Genomic DNA, 17,376 nt, shown 5'->3' on the forward strand with positions numbered 1-17,376 from the left:
ACAAATATTTTGTGAGAGGCTGCAACAGTTTGGTGGGGAGGTAGCACTGTCAGCAGTCCTTTTGACTCTGATGATGAATATTTGGAGTTAACACCTCCATGAATTTTTCTTTTTTTTTTTTTTGTTAACTAATTAGGTATTTGGTACTTGAAAAACTGAAAAAAGAAGATGCTGATAGAATACATGTGTTCAGTTCATTCTTCTATAAACGCCTTAATCAAAGAGAAAGAAGAAATATTCATGAAACTTCAAACCTTTCGTAAGTCTGTTGATAAGTCAGTTTTACTAAGAGCTAAGTACAGTGAAGACTACAAGAACAGATATTTTATAGAGATAAAATTCTTACAGACAAAATTACGATACCAACAGAAATCTAGGAAGCATCCAGACATATAACAAACATAGAATTTGACTTGAAAATCTTAAGAAGCTGTTAAGGTGAAAATACTTGGAAAAGTAGTCTTTCAATTAAAATAAGCCACCCTATAAATCCTGCGTTGGTTTCTTCTTGCAGAATACAACAAAAACGACATGGACGAGTAAAAACATGGACACGGCACGTTGACATTTTTGAGAAAGATTTCATTTTTGTTCCCCTTAATGAAGCGTAAGTAAACACACCTTTTTATTGCATTTACAGGGTAAAGGCTTAAGCTTCATAATTCTAAAATTGAAAGTTATGTTTTAATGTGAATCGAAGTTAAAAATTAAGAGAATAATCATCTTTTTCCATGTGATAAAAACAAAATAGTAATGTAAGATCTTTAAGTGTACTGTTGCAGTATAAGAAGTATTGGACAATATAAAGACTGAGCAAAACTGGCCTTTTCTGAGTACTTTTTCTAGGTTTTACCTGGTTTTCTGGAGTTCGTTCTTCTAAGCTGTTGTTATTGATAACTTTTGGATTTACCTTTTTCAGTCCTTATTTGTTCTTCTAAGAAGATCTCTTTGATATAGATGACATCATCCTTTAGTTACGATAAACCCGTATCAGAAGAAAATGCAATTGAAAATCTCTACTGCCCTGTATTGGGAGTTGTAATTCTTTTTCTTTATATCCCTTTTTCCTGATATTTTTCTTTGGCCAGGTAGCAGACTTTTAGCATTCCAACAGTTGTTAAGGACTTTTAATGATGCTTGCTTTCCTTAAGATCAGAGCAAGTTATCACAAACACATTTCTATATTTCACAAAAAGAATCTAAGCAGTCCTTTAGCTAAAATATTTAGGAAAGGTAAACTACTGCCTTTTAAAACTACACAATAAAAATGTAAATCAAGTAAGGGCTGAGAGACAGGAGAATTGTAACTGACTTATAGGCATATCTAACTGATCTTTTGAAAATTCAAAGAATAGGGTGGGGTTTTTTTAATTAAAAGCTCTTCAAAGAAATTTATCTAGATACTGTGTCATTGTGCAGTGGGAGGAGATCTTCTGAATCTTCTCTTTTCCTGCCTCTTCCCCAGCTGAATTCTGAGGCTAGCTGTAGAGAGGCAGTTATGAGGTAACTGACCATAGATCTGTCTTTGTTATAAAGTCGTAAGTAAATCCCTGAAAAAGCTGTTCACAAGCACTGACTTTAGCATTTGAGATGCTATGACCTCTGTACAGCCATGGGAAGACAGCCAGTCCTTAGATGATGAAAACGACTCTGGTGTAAGATACTCTTCCTCTCCACTGCAGACTGCATCCTTGCCATCCCTCTCCCCCAAAGCTTTAAGTACCAGAACTTTGAAGTGTCTATCACTTAAATTTTAGTTGCCTTAGAGCTTGTTATATAATTTACTTTCCACCATCCTCTCTCATGTCATTCACACATCCATGTTGGTTATGCATAGGAGAAATGAGACTGATGATGCTGCAAATACCAGATAGTGTGACTTAGAAGTCACCTGAAAATACGAAGAAATAGTTCTGTGGTTTTACAAGAACTAGTTACATTGCTAGTAACTTAGCACATAGTAGTTTTCACTACCTTGTTCATTTACTGTTAAGCAACTAAAGCAACGTCCACCTTAGCAAGTAGTGCAGCTCAGTAGGAGTGAATTTGCAGAAAAAAACAGTTTGTACTGAAGACATGATGTTGATACCGTATGTGGGTTGGGGGATTTTGCTTCGGACTAGCTTGGTCTCATAGACTCATCCAGTAGTGATTAGAGCATGAGAAGTGTACTCTTGGTGTGCATCTTTCATCTGGAAATGATCCTGGTCACACTTTTTGGAACTGTCCTTCACTGTGAACTGAAACTTGGTAAGCGGTAATAGTAGGACATTCGTTTGCAAAAATGATTTCCCGATACATACAGAGCAGAAAAAAACCAAGTATCCAGGGAGATGAGAAAGTGGTGGTTTGACAGGAGGTGCGGGGGGAACGGGTTTGGTTTTTTTATTGTTGTTTATTATTGTGTTTAGCTGTCTAGTTGTTATTTTTTTGTAATCGAGCACTGTTTCATACCTTCAAGGGATTAGTGAAAATGCTAGGAACACAGAGAATCAGTGATGAGGAAGGAGAGCCAGTTAATGCTTGTGGTGTATGGAGAGCAAAGTATGTGCCATTCTGTGTCGTTTTTGGAGAACCCCATTTTCAGATTTTTTTCAACATGCCTTTGCCTGGAGTTCTGTATGCGCAACCTAACATAGTGTAGCAAGGCTTTCATCACCCACTTCTTTCCATCAGTTTATTCCTTGTCTTCATAGGTTATGATCATAGAACTCACATACAGCCTTGAGTTGTTGAGACTCTCCCAGTGTTCACAACTTGAGGCATTGCAGCACTGCAGGTATTTTTCAGGAATTTGACACCTGCTTTGATGCTGGTAATTAGTCCCTGTAAACAGAACTTTCCCTATGTGATACAAAAGCGGATCAAAAGTATGGAAGAGTTTCTTTGGTTCCAGTGAAAGATCTGCATTCATTACTATTTATAAAAGGTCTCAAACCTTAATCTGTGGCAAAATTAGTCTGGTTGAGAACCAATCTCAGAGTTTCTTTTGTGCCTTGAATTAAGTAGTATGTGAAACAAGTTATTCTAGGGTTTGAGAAAATTTGAGAGCTTCTCTCGCATTATAGGAATGCTGCTAATGGTTGCTCCTGATAATGCTTCTCCTGTGCTGCCTAGGATGATGCTTTGTTTTCTTTTACGACACAGCTATTTATTCTGGCACCTGTTTTAAAAGTACATTCTAGAAATGATTGCTTTGGAGTTGCTGGACTTCAGTACCTACTTCCAGAAAGTCTTCCCAGGCTCTCCTGAAAAACCACTAGTTTAGGGAATGGGAGCTCATCAGCTAACAAGTTGTCAAACTGCAGTAACTGGAGGTGGGCAGGATGAGTCTAGAGGAGAATTAACTTCAGAACAATATAGCTGATTTAACCATGACTGCATCAGTGTCTTTTGGGAGTACAGTAATTTTTTTCAAGTCTCCAATGGAAATAGATTGTTCTTCTAAAAGTTACAAGCTATTTTCTTTTTAGATCCAGGTTAACTTTGTGGTCTGTTTACATAACTGGTACATAAAGCATGTACTAATAGAGCACACACAAATTCCAGGGCTTGGCAACACTTAATATATTCATTTACTAGGTGCGGTGAATTATTCAAGACATAACGTCTCCTTACTTCACATGCTGCTTTCAAAGGCTGCTTACTTTAACTGCCATTGAGTTTCAGTGGAATTTAGGCTTCATAATCATCTAATTAATTTTTTAATATGTCACTTAGACATGCATTTTTAGCTCCTGCTTTTTCTTTTTTCTAAAACAAATTGAAATGTGGCTTCACCTGGATAATACATAGATAGGTTCTGTTTTGTTATTTGCTGTAGGGAATCTGAGAACCTTCAGAAAATTTCTAAAACAGGTCTGTCGATATCCACTTGCAATGCCTCAATCCCTGAATTTGCTGCTGCTCCATTTCTGATTGAGTGGCACGTCAGTGAAGTCCGAAGAGGCAAGGAGATAAGGAGGAAACTGGAGCAAAACTTATCTCCCAGCTTATTTTGTGTTGGGGGATATAACTGTTTTTGATCCTGAAGGGGTTAGAATGTCAGTTCTGTGAAGGGTGAGGAGGACAAGAGTTGTGGTGATGGCATTACAAACACTCTTTTCTCCCCTTTTTAAATTCACTGTTGACCAGATTTCTTTAAAAATGTGAAGTGTCATATACAATTGGAAGATCTCATAGGCAGCAGAATATGAGCAATTCAGCTATACTGTTAGATTTGACTGCTTGTGTAGCTAGTGCTGAACCACTAGAAAACTTCATACAGCCATAAAACATGAGTTCTACAATCTCTAATTCATGCAGTGGTAAAGAAAATGTTAAAAAAGAAATAAGCTTTAATTCAAAGATGGAAAAGAATGTATAAAGTATGAGCAAATTGAAATAAATATTTAGGCAGCACCTGTTTTCAACTAACTGCATTGTATTAATGAATTTGTTGGTGACTACTTGCATGGAGTGATCTGACCTTTAGAGAAGACTGTGAAGGCTTGAGTAAAACCTGCCCAGAAAAGTGAACAGCTATTACAATCTATCTTTGATAACTGTGGGCGACAAGGTTTGGGTTTTGTGTGTGTGTGTGCACGCACACTCAGTGGGGTGGGGTTTTTTTTTACCAGCTTCAGATTTAACCATGAGCATTAATGTAATTGCTAGTTTTTAATGGTTTTTTTTTTCCTTTGCAGTGCCCATTGGTTTTTGGCTGTCATCTGTTTTCCTGGTTTAGAAAAACCCAAATATGAACCAAATCCCAACTATAATGAAAATGCTACAACACAGATAAAATCTTCCTCTTCAGATGGAGAGCGCAACACACCATCGCCTTTGCCAAATGAATTAGATGCACAAAACTCACCTTCCAAGTCCACAGCAAAGAAGACATTGACCAAAAAGTACAATACAGCTTTAATTGACCCAAACACTGAAACAGAGGACAGTGAGTCTTCATGTTGTAGAAGAAGTCCTTGTAGGGGAAAAAGTGCTTTCAAAAAACTAAATCAAATAGACAGTGATGTGGAAGAACCTAACACTGTGGAATCAGCATGCCATAAACTTGACTATAGGACTCCAGATGAAAATGGTATACAGGGTGAATTCACAACTGCTAGCCAATCTATGGGTATGTAATGGTAAAAATATGCATATTTTAATGAAAAAAAATTGGAGATGTCACATCTGTTACTACTTTTGCTATTGTGTAAACTCCATACTTTTAAAGATTAGTATATGGCTGAAGTTTGAGTGCTTGCAATAGAAGTAATTTATAGGCATTGCGTTTAAAATGTTTTTGTGGCTGTTGACTTAACTCTTATGGCGTAAGGCTGGAGATAAAACACTTCTTCTACATCAGATTAATTTTTCAGTTGTGTGATCTTTTTTCACAGAAAATCATTTTGTAGATATCACTTTGCATCACTTAAGACTGTAATTGTTAAGGAAAAAATTGTAGTTGACCGTGGATCCTCATAATGTATGTGCATGGGGAATAGTGTGAGCAACCTTAATTCCAGTGTCTTCTAGCATTTGAGGTTTTACTTTAACACTATTAGGATCCTTAATATCCTGATAGAAGGTATGTAAAAAGACTGAGAAGAAAATAATTTAAGAAAAATAATTCTCTCACATGACCTCCAAGTTACCATTTAGAGAGGCTTTCTCCAAGCATCGCTGCTGTGGAGGCTGATTTCAGTGATCCGGAACAGCATTTGTACTGAAGTGAACAAAAGAGCTGATGTACTTTTAAAGGCCGATGAAGGAATTAGGAGAAGATTGTTTTCTCTGCTCACTGCAAGATTTGGATCCCCTTGAGGCACAGAGTACAAAACATCTAGTCATGCAAAAACTTTTACTTTAGTCACTGATAGTATTCCTACAGACTTAATTTACACAGTAAGTAATTGCATATCTTAAAGTAGAAGATCAGAAGAGATTATCAATCCTATGGTCTAATCTGTATACTGCAGGCCATTACAACTTTAAAGTCTTTGTGGGTGTAAACACTCTCCTAGTTTCTAATCTAAATTTATTCATTTGCGATAGCATGGTCACTTCTAGAAGGTCTTCAGGGGTGGTGTTGGGGGTGTGCGTTGATCTGCTCTTGTTTGAATTGATTTTTCATTTTATGTCTGATTGTTACTGTCTATGATATTGCTGCTGTATGATACGGTCTCTTGTCTTGGGTGCTGCTACTGTTACTTGTCTGTAATTAGTTGGAACATACTTTATGACATACTTTTGCTAGGGTTATTTTTTTTCTTTTTATTTTATGGCTGCATTGTATTAGTGGCTGATGGTTATTCTGTTGCTGACTAAAATGCTCACATTCTCTTGCTCAGCTATGGCAGATGATGCACCCTTTCATTAATGCAGACATTCTTAAGGGTCACAGTCCTGGTTTAAGGGTGAGATTCAATTTGAAATTGACACTAAGCGTATGTTTAGGCAGCTAAATTTAGATGTGCAGTGTATCTAAACTCCATTTCATCCAGATGGAAGATGAGGATGTAGGCCTTGGGTTTTCTGCCCAGCCTTTAGCTGTTGCTCCAGAGGGGTATGGATCTTGACTCTTGGCTCTGCCAAATCCATATGTATGTCCTGGATATCCTGGGATATCTCAGAAGACAGCAGGAGCCTCTTTGATAGTATAGTCAATGAAACCAAGAGACCTCCTCTTCTCATCCTAAAGCAGACACAGAGTAGCTGTTCAATTGAGTAGCTCTCTGCTTTGATGATAATCTCCACTTAATGTTGTGAGACCCTGCTATACACAGGAGCCTGAACTTGGATGTCTTGATCTGAAACTAAATCCTGGGTTTGGACTTGTGAATCAGTAGGAGTTAATACCTAAGTAACTTTGAAGAAATCATCCAAAATATATATTTGCTTATTACTTAACTAGTCCTTTTTATTACTCAGTTCTTGTACAAGATATGATTCTTCTTGATACCAATTTTTATTTTTTACGAATCTGTCAGCAATAAGTCACACTAGTAAATGGCCTACTTCTTGTGGTAAGGTCTTTTCAAAGATATTGAATGACTAATTCCCAAGTTTGTCCCTGTGGAACTCCACTGGTAACCTCTTTCCAAAATGTTACTTCAGCTTCTCTGTTGAAGTATTCTCAAATGCAGGTCTCCGTTTTTTCCATTAGCTAGTTCATTGCCCTATTTACTGTTCCTACAGAAATCCTGGTTTTCTTTAATAAGTAATACGTCCTCCAGTGACACCATGACCAAAACTTTTATTTTTTGTGATTGTTTAGATATATTGCATAGCCCTTTTCTAGGAAAAGTTTTCTTATGAAGATTTCAGGTTTTGCTGGCGTGAGTTAGTAATTTTTCACTTATTTCCACTTAGTTTATTATTTTTTCCCCTCAAAATCTGTTCTAAAGTCTTGCATAGTAGTATAGTAAGACTAGTGAGCCTGTAGCTGTCTGTAGCTGCTTCTTTCACAGATACAGCTATAACATCATTATTCTTTATTTCTTCTGATGCTGTTTCCCAAGTGACTAAATATGTAGAGGCAGTAGGGAGTGAATTTACAGGTACTCTTTTTTTATGTAGCAAACAGTGAAGTTGCACAGGCATTTCTGAGCTGCTGCTCCCAGGAGAGCTGATGGTGCATTCCACCTTCCCTAACAGCATGTTCCCAAGCTGCCTTTTCCCTTCTACCAGCACAAGTCTTCATATACCTGCACAGCGAATCTGATCAAGGAACTAATTCAAATTAAAAAATAAGCTTGTGACTGACTTTCTCAGTCTGGTCCACTGTGTGTGGATGTATTTGGTGTTGTGGAAGGAACCAGCTAGGGATGGGAATAAGCGGTTATATTTGGGACCAAATGAGGCTGCCCCTTTTGGTAACAGTACCGGTTTATACTGTTGTAAAGGCTTCATGGAACTACAGGGTAATTTCATGGTGGGTTTTAGTCTAGGTTTCTAGCATTTTTTTAGGTGTTCCCCAGAATAAGGAACAGTTTCTGCTGCGTTATTTAGAAGAAGCTTTTCACTTTTGTTCATATACATGCATAAAATACTATGTCAGCTGTATCACAGTTATTGCGAGCAATCCTGAGCAAATCTGAGGCATTTAAAATTAGTTTGGTCTTCAATGATGATGTAGTAATTGATGTTTAAATATACTACTGTCTCTGATTGATACAGATGGATTGCACAAAATCAGGCTAAACTATAGTGAAGACTCAGCTGATGGCAGTAAACTAAATGAAGATGAGCTTATAGATTTTTCTGAAGACCAAGATAACCAGGTAAAGAATTCAGCAGTTTTATTTGGGAAATGCAAACTGTTGTATTTTGAATAGGCAGCTTAAAAGCTATATACACATTGTAAATGTGCATTGTCTAAAACTAGTTATCTTTACAAGTGTCAAATCCAAAGCATTGGTTACCTACAAAAATTTGCAAATTAGCTGACAGGAGAGGATTGTACATTTGTTCACTAAACTGTTTAATAGGAAACTGCTGTACTGATCCTGCATTTAATTTTGTGAGTCTTTTGCATAGTGACAATACCACACAGATTTTAGTGGAAACTCTGAAGGTCGGCACATTTCTATCTTTCATTTTCCCCACCGCCATGTTTATCTACCAGACCCAAGGACAAGTTGCTCTTCTTTCAGCTGCATTTCCTGGAGATAAATAGGCACATTTATAAGTAGATGCTGTTCTGTTGTTTTGTTTCATTGGTGCTTTTCCTAATCCAATTTAAACAACATGGATTTATAATCAAGTAGTGTTCTTGTTCAAGTTGGAAGATGTTTAGATTTTAGAGCTGTGGAAGGACTGATCATTAAAATGTCCTATCCCGACTCGCTACTGGGTATGAGGGCATTATTCCATAGCCCTGTTGCTTCTACAGTGTAAGTTCAATGTGAACAAGCTAGGAGTTACACATTTACTCTTCCTAATTGGCCTTCCTGTTCATGTTCCAGGTGTATGACTCCAAGCTGTCCGAAATAAAGAATTGGAGGCTATCAGATATACAGTCTAGGAATTACCTATGTTTCACCTTTAAGTCCAGAACAAAAAATTATTTTCCAAAGTCTGCAGCTATTTGTAATGGCTTCCAAGTAGTCTGTATATGTGCGCAAACATAGAAAAGCTCCAGTTTATGTTGAAACCTAACCATGCTTTTCATACAGACTCAACTCACTTCTGTCATGCCACTTGCCCAAACATTCTGTGAGTCTCACCTGATGGATGTGCCTTTCTGTCTATTTTGTAGCAGTTAAGAGATGGAGAATGAGTAGTAGGGTGTTTCCAATCTGAAGTACATGGCATGAAGGCAGGGAAGAAAGCACATGACCGGCTGTGTTCCTTGAGAGAGGAAAAGATGCCGAGTTCCCTGGTTGCAGTGTAGCTTAGAACTTAACTCAGGCTGAAGCCATCTCTGATGTCTTCTAGAATGCACAAAGCAAATACTGAAATGGTAGACCGTGACAGGCTGAACGCACCTTCACATCTGCCAAAAATGGACTTGAGGTTGCAACAGAAACAAGTGTATTTAGGCACTAGACAGTAGTTTCTAATATGATAATATCCTCATGGCATAGCATGAGGATGTTGGTCATAGCATCCTGTGTGTTAGTGAAGTGTACATAAGTATCGCCAAAAATTTCACAAATCATACTGATACAGGGGTTCCTATTTTTGGAAAGCAACTCTTTCCCTATAACACAAAGGTCTGTGGTAGTAATAGTGAACTTGGTAGAAGGGTGAGAAACTATGGATCATCGGGATACTTTTAGATACAGTACCTTAGTAGTTTTGTTCATAAAACTTCCATGTCCTTCATAGCAATCAATATTGAAATCAAAAGGTCAAAGGATGTTCCCAGGCTTGTGGTGTGACTGTATTTGCAAGCCATGACATATAATATCATGGCAGTTTAATTTCCCTTCACTAAGAACCAAATTGGTGCATTCTGGAGCAAAGATCAAATTTTACTTCTGAGTTCATTGCAGATTTCGTCTCTTTTCATCTAGAAGATAACATACATGAAACTGCCGAGCAAGTTTCTAGTAATCATTAGCAAGGGAAAGTATTGATTTGGATTATAACCAAGTAATGGAGATGCACCTCTTTTAAGCCGACAATACTTTGAAAATGTGAGTTGCAGCTTTTTTTCTAGTTTCAGCGGTCATTAAATAAGTAGCACCGTTCGCTCCATGTCGTTCCAGCGTGGGTTTGAGAAACCACATGACTAAAAGTTGGTAATGCAAACTTTACAAACAATGAATCGTTTCAGATTAAAGCTGCCACTTCTTTATTAATCTTATGTTATTGGTCTTGAATAGAAATGGTAAGTATAGCAATAATTTCTTTTGCATGTTTGAAAAACAGTCTTAGCTTTTGAACACCTGTAAACATGTTCCTTCTGTAGGAAGACAGTAGTGATGATGGTGGCCTTGTAGATGATAACTGTAATTCAGAAATGGGACAGTCGCACCTGAAGCCTACTATCTGCAAACAGTAAGTATTGAAACAGTTAAAATAGAAATTTTGTAAAAGTTTATGAAATTTAAAGGACAGTAATTATGGGAAATGGTCATACATCAGTCTTCAAACACTTTAATCAGCATGTTATTAGTGTTTGAGAGAGAATTTTATACTTTGTAGTATTGTTATCTTCAGTGAGAAGAAAATTTAATGAATGAAACTACTAGTGACATGATAGCTTTTTGGGTTTCTGTTAAGCCTGTGTTCTACTTCAGGCAAGTGAAGATTGTTTCTTCAAGGCTGTTCTTTGATATCTTGCACTTAGAGTGCTACAAAAAGAAGGTGCGGAAGCATGTTCATGTGTATCCTTCTATATTAAAAAGCAGATTAATGTCTTTAAATGAAAATAATTAACTTAAATTGATAACTAAAGAAAACGTTTGCCACCACTCAAATTAGTACAGGAAAATGGGAATAATTTTTAACTGCCCTCATTTCTTACCTAAATGTGTTCCAGCTGTTTCTTTTTATTGTCTCTCTCTGTTCTTAGTATTATTCTTTTTTCTCTAAGAAGAGTGTTCCATGGTACTAAACTGGGTTACGGGGTTTTTTTGTTTACTTTTTTCACCTGTTTTGGATTTGAAAACTCTTAAAACTTATTTTTTTCCTTCTTTGTGAATATAAGGGTTACAAGAAAGGTAAAAGCTTTCACAATACATTCTTATGGCACAGAGTAAAATTTTATGTTTATGCATGGTATGTATGAATTATTCTTAATACATTTTCACAAACAGTTAAAAATCCATCTACGTTGTGAGTTTTAAGAGTATTTGTGAGCTTCTGATTATAGCTTGCCTAAATTTGTCCCATTCTGATGATGGATTATCTGTACATAATGCTTTCCACCAGATACTATTTTAATCCAAACATTAAATTTCATAAGATCTTTGACACTTCAATATCAAAAGTCATTAAGGGCATTTAAATACTATTAGCATATTTTAAATTACTTCTATATGAAAATACTTAAAAATTTATGTTCTCTCTTAGGCCCTGCATTTTGCTTATGGACTCCCTGAGAGGCCCTTCCCGGTCAAATGTTGTGAAAACACTAAGGGAGTAAGTTTCATATCTGGGTTTTGTGTTGTGGAGGAGTTTTTTGTTGGGGTGTTCTTGTTTGTTTCAGTTTGTTTTTTTCCAAAATTCTTCAAGAAAACAAAAGTTTGAATTTGCATGGTCTTTTGTCATAGATATTTAGAGGTGGAATGGGAAGTCAGGAAAGGCAACAAAAGAAGCTTTTCCAAAGATGTCATGAAAGGTTCCAACCCAAAAGTGCCACAACAGAACAACTTCAGTGATTGTGGAGTGTACATACTGCAGTATGTGGAGAGCTTTTTTGAGGTATATATACCTGTTTGTTAACTGTTTGCTTTGTCTCCTGCAGCAATCAAATATGAGCTATTAGCCTTTTATAATTGTAATAATTTTATCTAGTGTAGCTCTTACAGCTATTTATTAGTTTATGCATCATAAACTAATTTATACTTTAACACACGTAATAATGAATACTTTTTGGAAAATAAACTAATTATCATTATTAGTTACACATATGTATCAGAAATCAAAAGCCATGGAATTTTCTGAGAAAATGTAAAAAAAATATATTTGGAGTCTTCCTTTATGTTCTTGTAGCGCATACCTTTTAAAATTATCTGGTAAGAAACAGAGTTCAAATTTGAGTTCAAAATGTAAACTAAAGATGTGTTACAAAAAGCTTGGGTTTTTTCTCTCAGAAATGTGGCTCCAAATATATTCATTAATGTGACACCGCTAGTTTAGACTTTTTTTACTTGCATGAAAACACGTAAGTGGAATGATTACAGCTGAAGGCCAAATCTTGATTCCACTGAGGGAATTGGTTAAACTCTTCCTTTAACTATCTTGGCCTTCGAGTTACAGCTCCTTCACAAGTGGAAGGAGCAGCACCCTCATCAGGTCTGGGTTGGGAGATGGTCAAGTGAGATGTTGCCTGCATGGGACACCAACTCTGTTTACAGTCCACAGTCCTTTAGAGCACTGTTCCTAAACTCTCCTGTAACTGACCCTGTCCGGAGAAAGCTGACGATTTCTTCTCCATTCCTCCACCCGCCCACTTTTTCATCCTTTGTATGAGAGCAGCGAGGCTTTAGCAGAGTGTGTTCGTGCAAAATGAAGCCCAAACTTGTTAATATGCTTTTGCTGTACCAATGAGTCCTTGAGAGCTTAGAACCATCCTTGAGTGCTTCCTGTTTTGTACACAGGGGTTATGAGGAGCAACCAAGTTTTAATAACCTTGGCCACTTCCTTCTTGCACATTGATTGCTGAATTACATCAGGCTGAATCCCTTGTCCTGCCTGGTTTTGCATTGTGCAGCAGCTTTGCCTGCCAGAGAACAGGGGTGGCGTGTAGATGTGTCAGATAGCAAATCACGGGGTATTCTCAGACGTGGCACTAGTGGGAAAGGAAAACCTGTACTGGCTGCACAGTACCTGACTATCTTGCAGTTACTGAACTAATAATTTCAGGTTCTAATGTGTTTGAAAAATTGCACAAAGTCTCATTGTTTTCAGCAGCTGTACAAACTGAATGGGGAGCGCACGGAGAGGGGCACTTAACTTGATGTTTGTGGACTATTCAGGCACATCTCTTTCTTCTCTGTGGATTTATTTAAACTATCTTCTTTTTAATAATAAAATCACGATGCATATTTGCTACAACCAAGACTCGTTTGACAGGGTAGGTAGTGTAATAAGGAGCATACTTATCAGCTGTCACAGTAAATAGTTTTTCAGCCCTCCCTTAACACCATGCCTGTTCAGCTTTGCCCTTCGGCCCACGAGGGACAGCTCTGACCTGCCAAATGTGGAGCCGGCGGGGGGGGCGGATTAGCCGGGCTGCCTGGGGCGCGGCTGCCGCCGCCAGGGGCCGCCGTGGTGCCGCCTGCGGCGGGGCCGGGGCGCGGAGAGCGGGCGGGCGGCGACAGCCCCTGCCTGCAGCCCCAGCCGGCTCCTGCGGTCCTGAAAGCCCTTTGGTGGGAGCCGGGGTTTGGGTGGGGGAACGGGCAGTGTCGGTTCTTGACGAAGGTAGTCGCAATGCAAACAGGAAGCTCCGAGCCAGCAGAATAGTTGCACAACTGGCTTTTGACCCATGTCCCTGCTTCTCCAAAGTGAACATCAAAATGCCCTAGTTAAGGACGTGTTCAGATTAATTTGAAATATCTTTCTATTGTTGGTAACTGCACTAATTAGATTTGTTCATGTTCTTATTCCTTTGTCTGGCCTATTTCATAATTGAAACGATGGAAAACCTATTCAGTTTTTGCCCGTGGTTTTCTGCATATTTAGTGTCATTCTCCTGAAGTCTACTTACTGCTGGTATTAAGCGGCTCCATTGGCAAAGTCAGTTCAACATAGGGTTTTTTTGCTGCCATATCATCTAGTTGATGATCTGTTTGGATATGGAATAATGTTGCTAGTACAATAATAGGCATTGATATGTTCCTGTGCAGAATGTGACTAGTTTTTTCCCAGGTAGCCTTGCTAGTGTTAGCTCAGTGGAGGAATGTAATTTACTCTTAAATAACCTGTTAATGATGTAAACTAGAATACAGAAAGGGAGGAATTTCTTTGAGAGAAAACACTATTCCACAAACTGTTGTTTGGTTAGGGTGAAATTGTTGTACGGTGTCACAGAAGTGGCATAGGTAATGCCTCATAATAATCATTCTCTTAATTCTTTGGATGAATGACCTCTAGCAAGAAAACAGAATGTTAAGTGTAAAAAGGGCTGATGGTAGCCCAGGGCCTTTCACAGGCCCTGTGTTTTAGGGTGAAACGTAAAACTGACTTTCCTAGTTGGTTGTGGTCTTAAAGGTATTTATAACACCAGGAATATTTAGCAACAGATTCCTAATCAGCTCTAGACTTTGATGCTAGTCATCCTTTAAAACAAAAAAGTGCTATATCATTATAATAATTTTCTTCTTTTTTAATTAGAACAATTTTACACATTTATGCAAATGCTTTGTTTAAAAGATGTAGCAAACTGACTAGATTATTTCGGCACTCTTATAACCAGAAGTGTGATCTGCATGAATGTTACTCTGTAACATACTGAAGCTTGATTTGATTTTCCCTTAATAGTACATGTACAAAACACACAACTTGTCGAAATTTTGTTCATGCTGATGGACTGAGGTGGGGAAGAATGTACTTTACAGTTCTCTCCAGTCTTTTAGATAACAACTCCTTACTGTAATATCCAAATGGCCTTTCTTTCAGAATCCCATTCTGAATTTTGAGCTACCAATGAACTTAACAGACTGGTTTCCACGCCCAAGAATGAAAACCAAAAGAGAAGAAATACGAAAAATAATCCTGAAGCTGCAGGAACAGCAGAACAAGGAAAAGAAGGGACAAAAGGACCCAAGTTCAATGGAAAGATCTTTGCAGGAGAAAACAGAACAACTTATCAACAGCAGCTCAGACTGAATGTTGTATCTGTTGCATGTTAGCTCCACAATCAAAACTGAAATACACGTTTCTGTCTGCCCAAACTAAAGATTTGGCATATTCTCTGCTCAAAGTTACTTGGGAATGTTTAATGCCTGTATAAATGTGTGTCATAAAATGATTTAATTCCCACAAAGATGTGTATTAAGTAAGCAAGTCTGTACATATGTTAATGAGGCCAACTTTTTCAGCATTTGTAATTACTTTTTTTCCACTTGTTAGGGAGCTTTTGTTATGTATTTCTGTTAATAGAACTTAAATAGCAACTTCTAAACATAAAGCAAATAAAGAAAATATTTATAGGATAAAATGGTTAACTTTTTCTTTTTCAGTAAAGTTGTAATGTTGCAGGCTTAAGTAACACATAGGGAATGATTTGGTAGTAAGGTAATTCATATTTTGACCCTATTTAGTTGCCCTTTACAAGATTATTCTGCTTGCGCTACAAACAATAATATGGGTAAGTGTCTCAGTGTACTGTGGCCTCAGAGAGGGTGATTCCCATCCTCCCAGTATCTAAGTGTAGGCAGTGTAATAGTTAATAGGACTGCTTCAGATTTGGGGTTTTAAAAGATACGCATTGCAATTAAAATTCCACACTTGCTTTAGTGGGACGGGCTAGGGAAAGGGGGAGAATGCTCTTTGACCAGAGATTACTATTCAAACAGTATTATAAAAGTGGTTTCAATGAAGTGATCTTGAGTGATACTATTAAATCATATTTTGTGGATCCCAATTGTTGTACAGGTGTATTTTGAGACTTTCTTCATTATAAAATTGTATTTTGGTAAGTGTACTTGGAATAGCAGATTGCCCACATTACATTTTCTATGTTACAATTCTGAATGTTACATTCATATGTGCTTTATCTAAGTAATGAACATTTAAAAAGAAAAAAGTGTATGATTACTATTTTTTGTAATATCCACGCAAAAAAACCAAAATACCAGTGTTCATTGCTTGCTTGTTTGTTCTTGGCTTTAGGTAGCATCAGACTAATGTTGGAATTTGTTTGGATATTTCCAGTGTATTTTGATTTTGCAACAATCGAAAATGCCATCATTGCTTAAACTGCAAACCTAGCCTTTTATCCTTGTAATAGGCTTTGGTATTCAAATGAGGGAAATGAGAGATGATTCGTGCAAGGGTATGTATATCCAGACTTCTGCTAATATAGATATCTTGGAAGGGAGCCAGAAAGTGTCTCTTCCCAGGAAGGAATCTGTTGGGGGAAGAGAGGGGCCTTCTATCCCTCTTTGCAAACAGTATTTCTCTCCTGATTTTTCTACTGGGAATGTTGTTTGTTGTTCCCTTCTCCCAAAGAGAAGCAGCAGAAAATTCATTAGCTGAACTCTGTGTCCTCTGAGATCAGTTTTTATACACGAGATCAAGTCTAACCCAGTAGCTGAGGTTCTCCACGAGTTTTCATTCTCACTAAACACTGAAAACACGGCTGCTAATGATGTTACTGCCGGGGCATTTCAGCAGAGATGGGACTCTCTGTGAAACCCTCTGTTTAAAAGGGGGTTCGCTCACCAAGGCAGAGTGATTGCACGTAGAGCAATACAACCGTGGGCTGCTAATCTTTTGCACAGATAACCCGTGGGATTTAGGGGAGTTGTTCATTCCCTTGTCTCTTTCTTCTTGTGTAGACCCCAGGCTCCACGGAGAATATCTAAGCACCACATATGTACGTTATGTTAGAGATGACTCCTATACAGGTTTCTTGTTCAAAGAAGCAATCTTCTGGACTACAAATTAAATACGTAATGCGCACACCTCCGAGTTGTTTCCTCCATCAAATGTATCCGGTGTTCTTGCCGTTGTTGGGGAAAATCTGTGAAAAAACATTTTCAGATTGTTTTCCTTCAGGGTCTTATATTATCTGGCTTTAGTGCAGCTGACGTACTGGAATAATAGTTTATACAAATGTGAGTAAATGAGTGATGGCTTGTAGAGAAGGAAGGAAAAGGATTTCTTGGAAATACAGAGAAGAGGCAATTGCAAATGGAATGTATTCCTTCCCAGTCTAGTCTTTTCCCAATGGTATGTTCTAATTATATGGAATATATCCAAATTTGATCAATATGATAGTTAGTTTTCCTTTTTTTAACGTTTGTGATGCAGGTTCATAATTTGATGCTGTAGAACTATTTGGTTCTTTTGCTAGGAATGGCCTGGTGCTTCTTCCTCTTCCTTCCTCTTTCCTGTCCTCCCCTTCTTCCTCCCTCCCCTTTTTCAAAGCTGTGAAGAAGGTGTTTGATTTATTATCATTTAATGTTAAAGGTTTCGAGATCTTCAGTCTTATACAGCAAGCTAATATACATGTTAAATATAGGAAACTTATTTTTTTAATAAAATGTGATG

The 17,376-nt window shown here is 37.6% G+C and overlaps 1 protein-coding gene across 2 annotated transcripts in view; it reads left to right on the top strand.

Moving 5' to 3' along the window:
• The window catches only part of SENP6 (SUMO specific peptidase 6), an 84,563-nt gene extending 67,187 nt beyond the window's left edge, over positions 1–17,376 (top strand). For both annotated transcript variants that reach the window (XM_054821324.1, XM_054821325.1), the window contains 8 exons: positions 137–259; positions 515–607; positions 4,686–5,119; positions 8,164–8,267; positions 10,403–10,491; positions 11,509–11,577; positions 11,709–11,859; positions 14,779–17,376. In XM_054821324.1, coding sequence (XP_054677299.1) covers positions 137–259; positions 515–607; positions 4,686–5,119; positions 8,164–8,267; positions 10,403–10,491; positions 11,509–11,577; positions 11,709–11,859; positions 14,779–14,988 — 1,273 coding nt within the window. In that variant the 3' untranslated portion in view covers positions 14,989–17,376. The remainder of the gene's footprint in view (positions 1–136; positions 260–514; positions 608–4,685; positions 5,120–8,163; positions 8,268–10,402; positions 10,492–11,508; positions 11,578–11,708; positions 11,860–14,778) is intronic.

This window comes from Grus americana, chromosome 3 (genome assembly GCF_028858705.1).
Source record: "Grus americana isolate bGruAme1 chromosome 3, bGruAme1.mat, whole genome shotgun sequence".
NCBI classification, from domain to species: Eukaryota; Metazoa; Chordata; class Aves; order Gruiformes; family Gruidae; genus Grus; species Grus americana.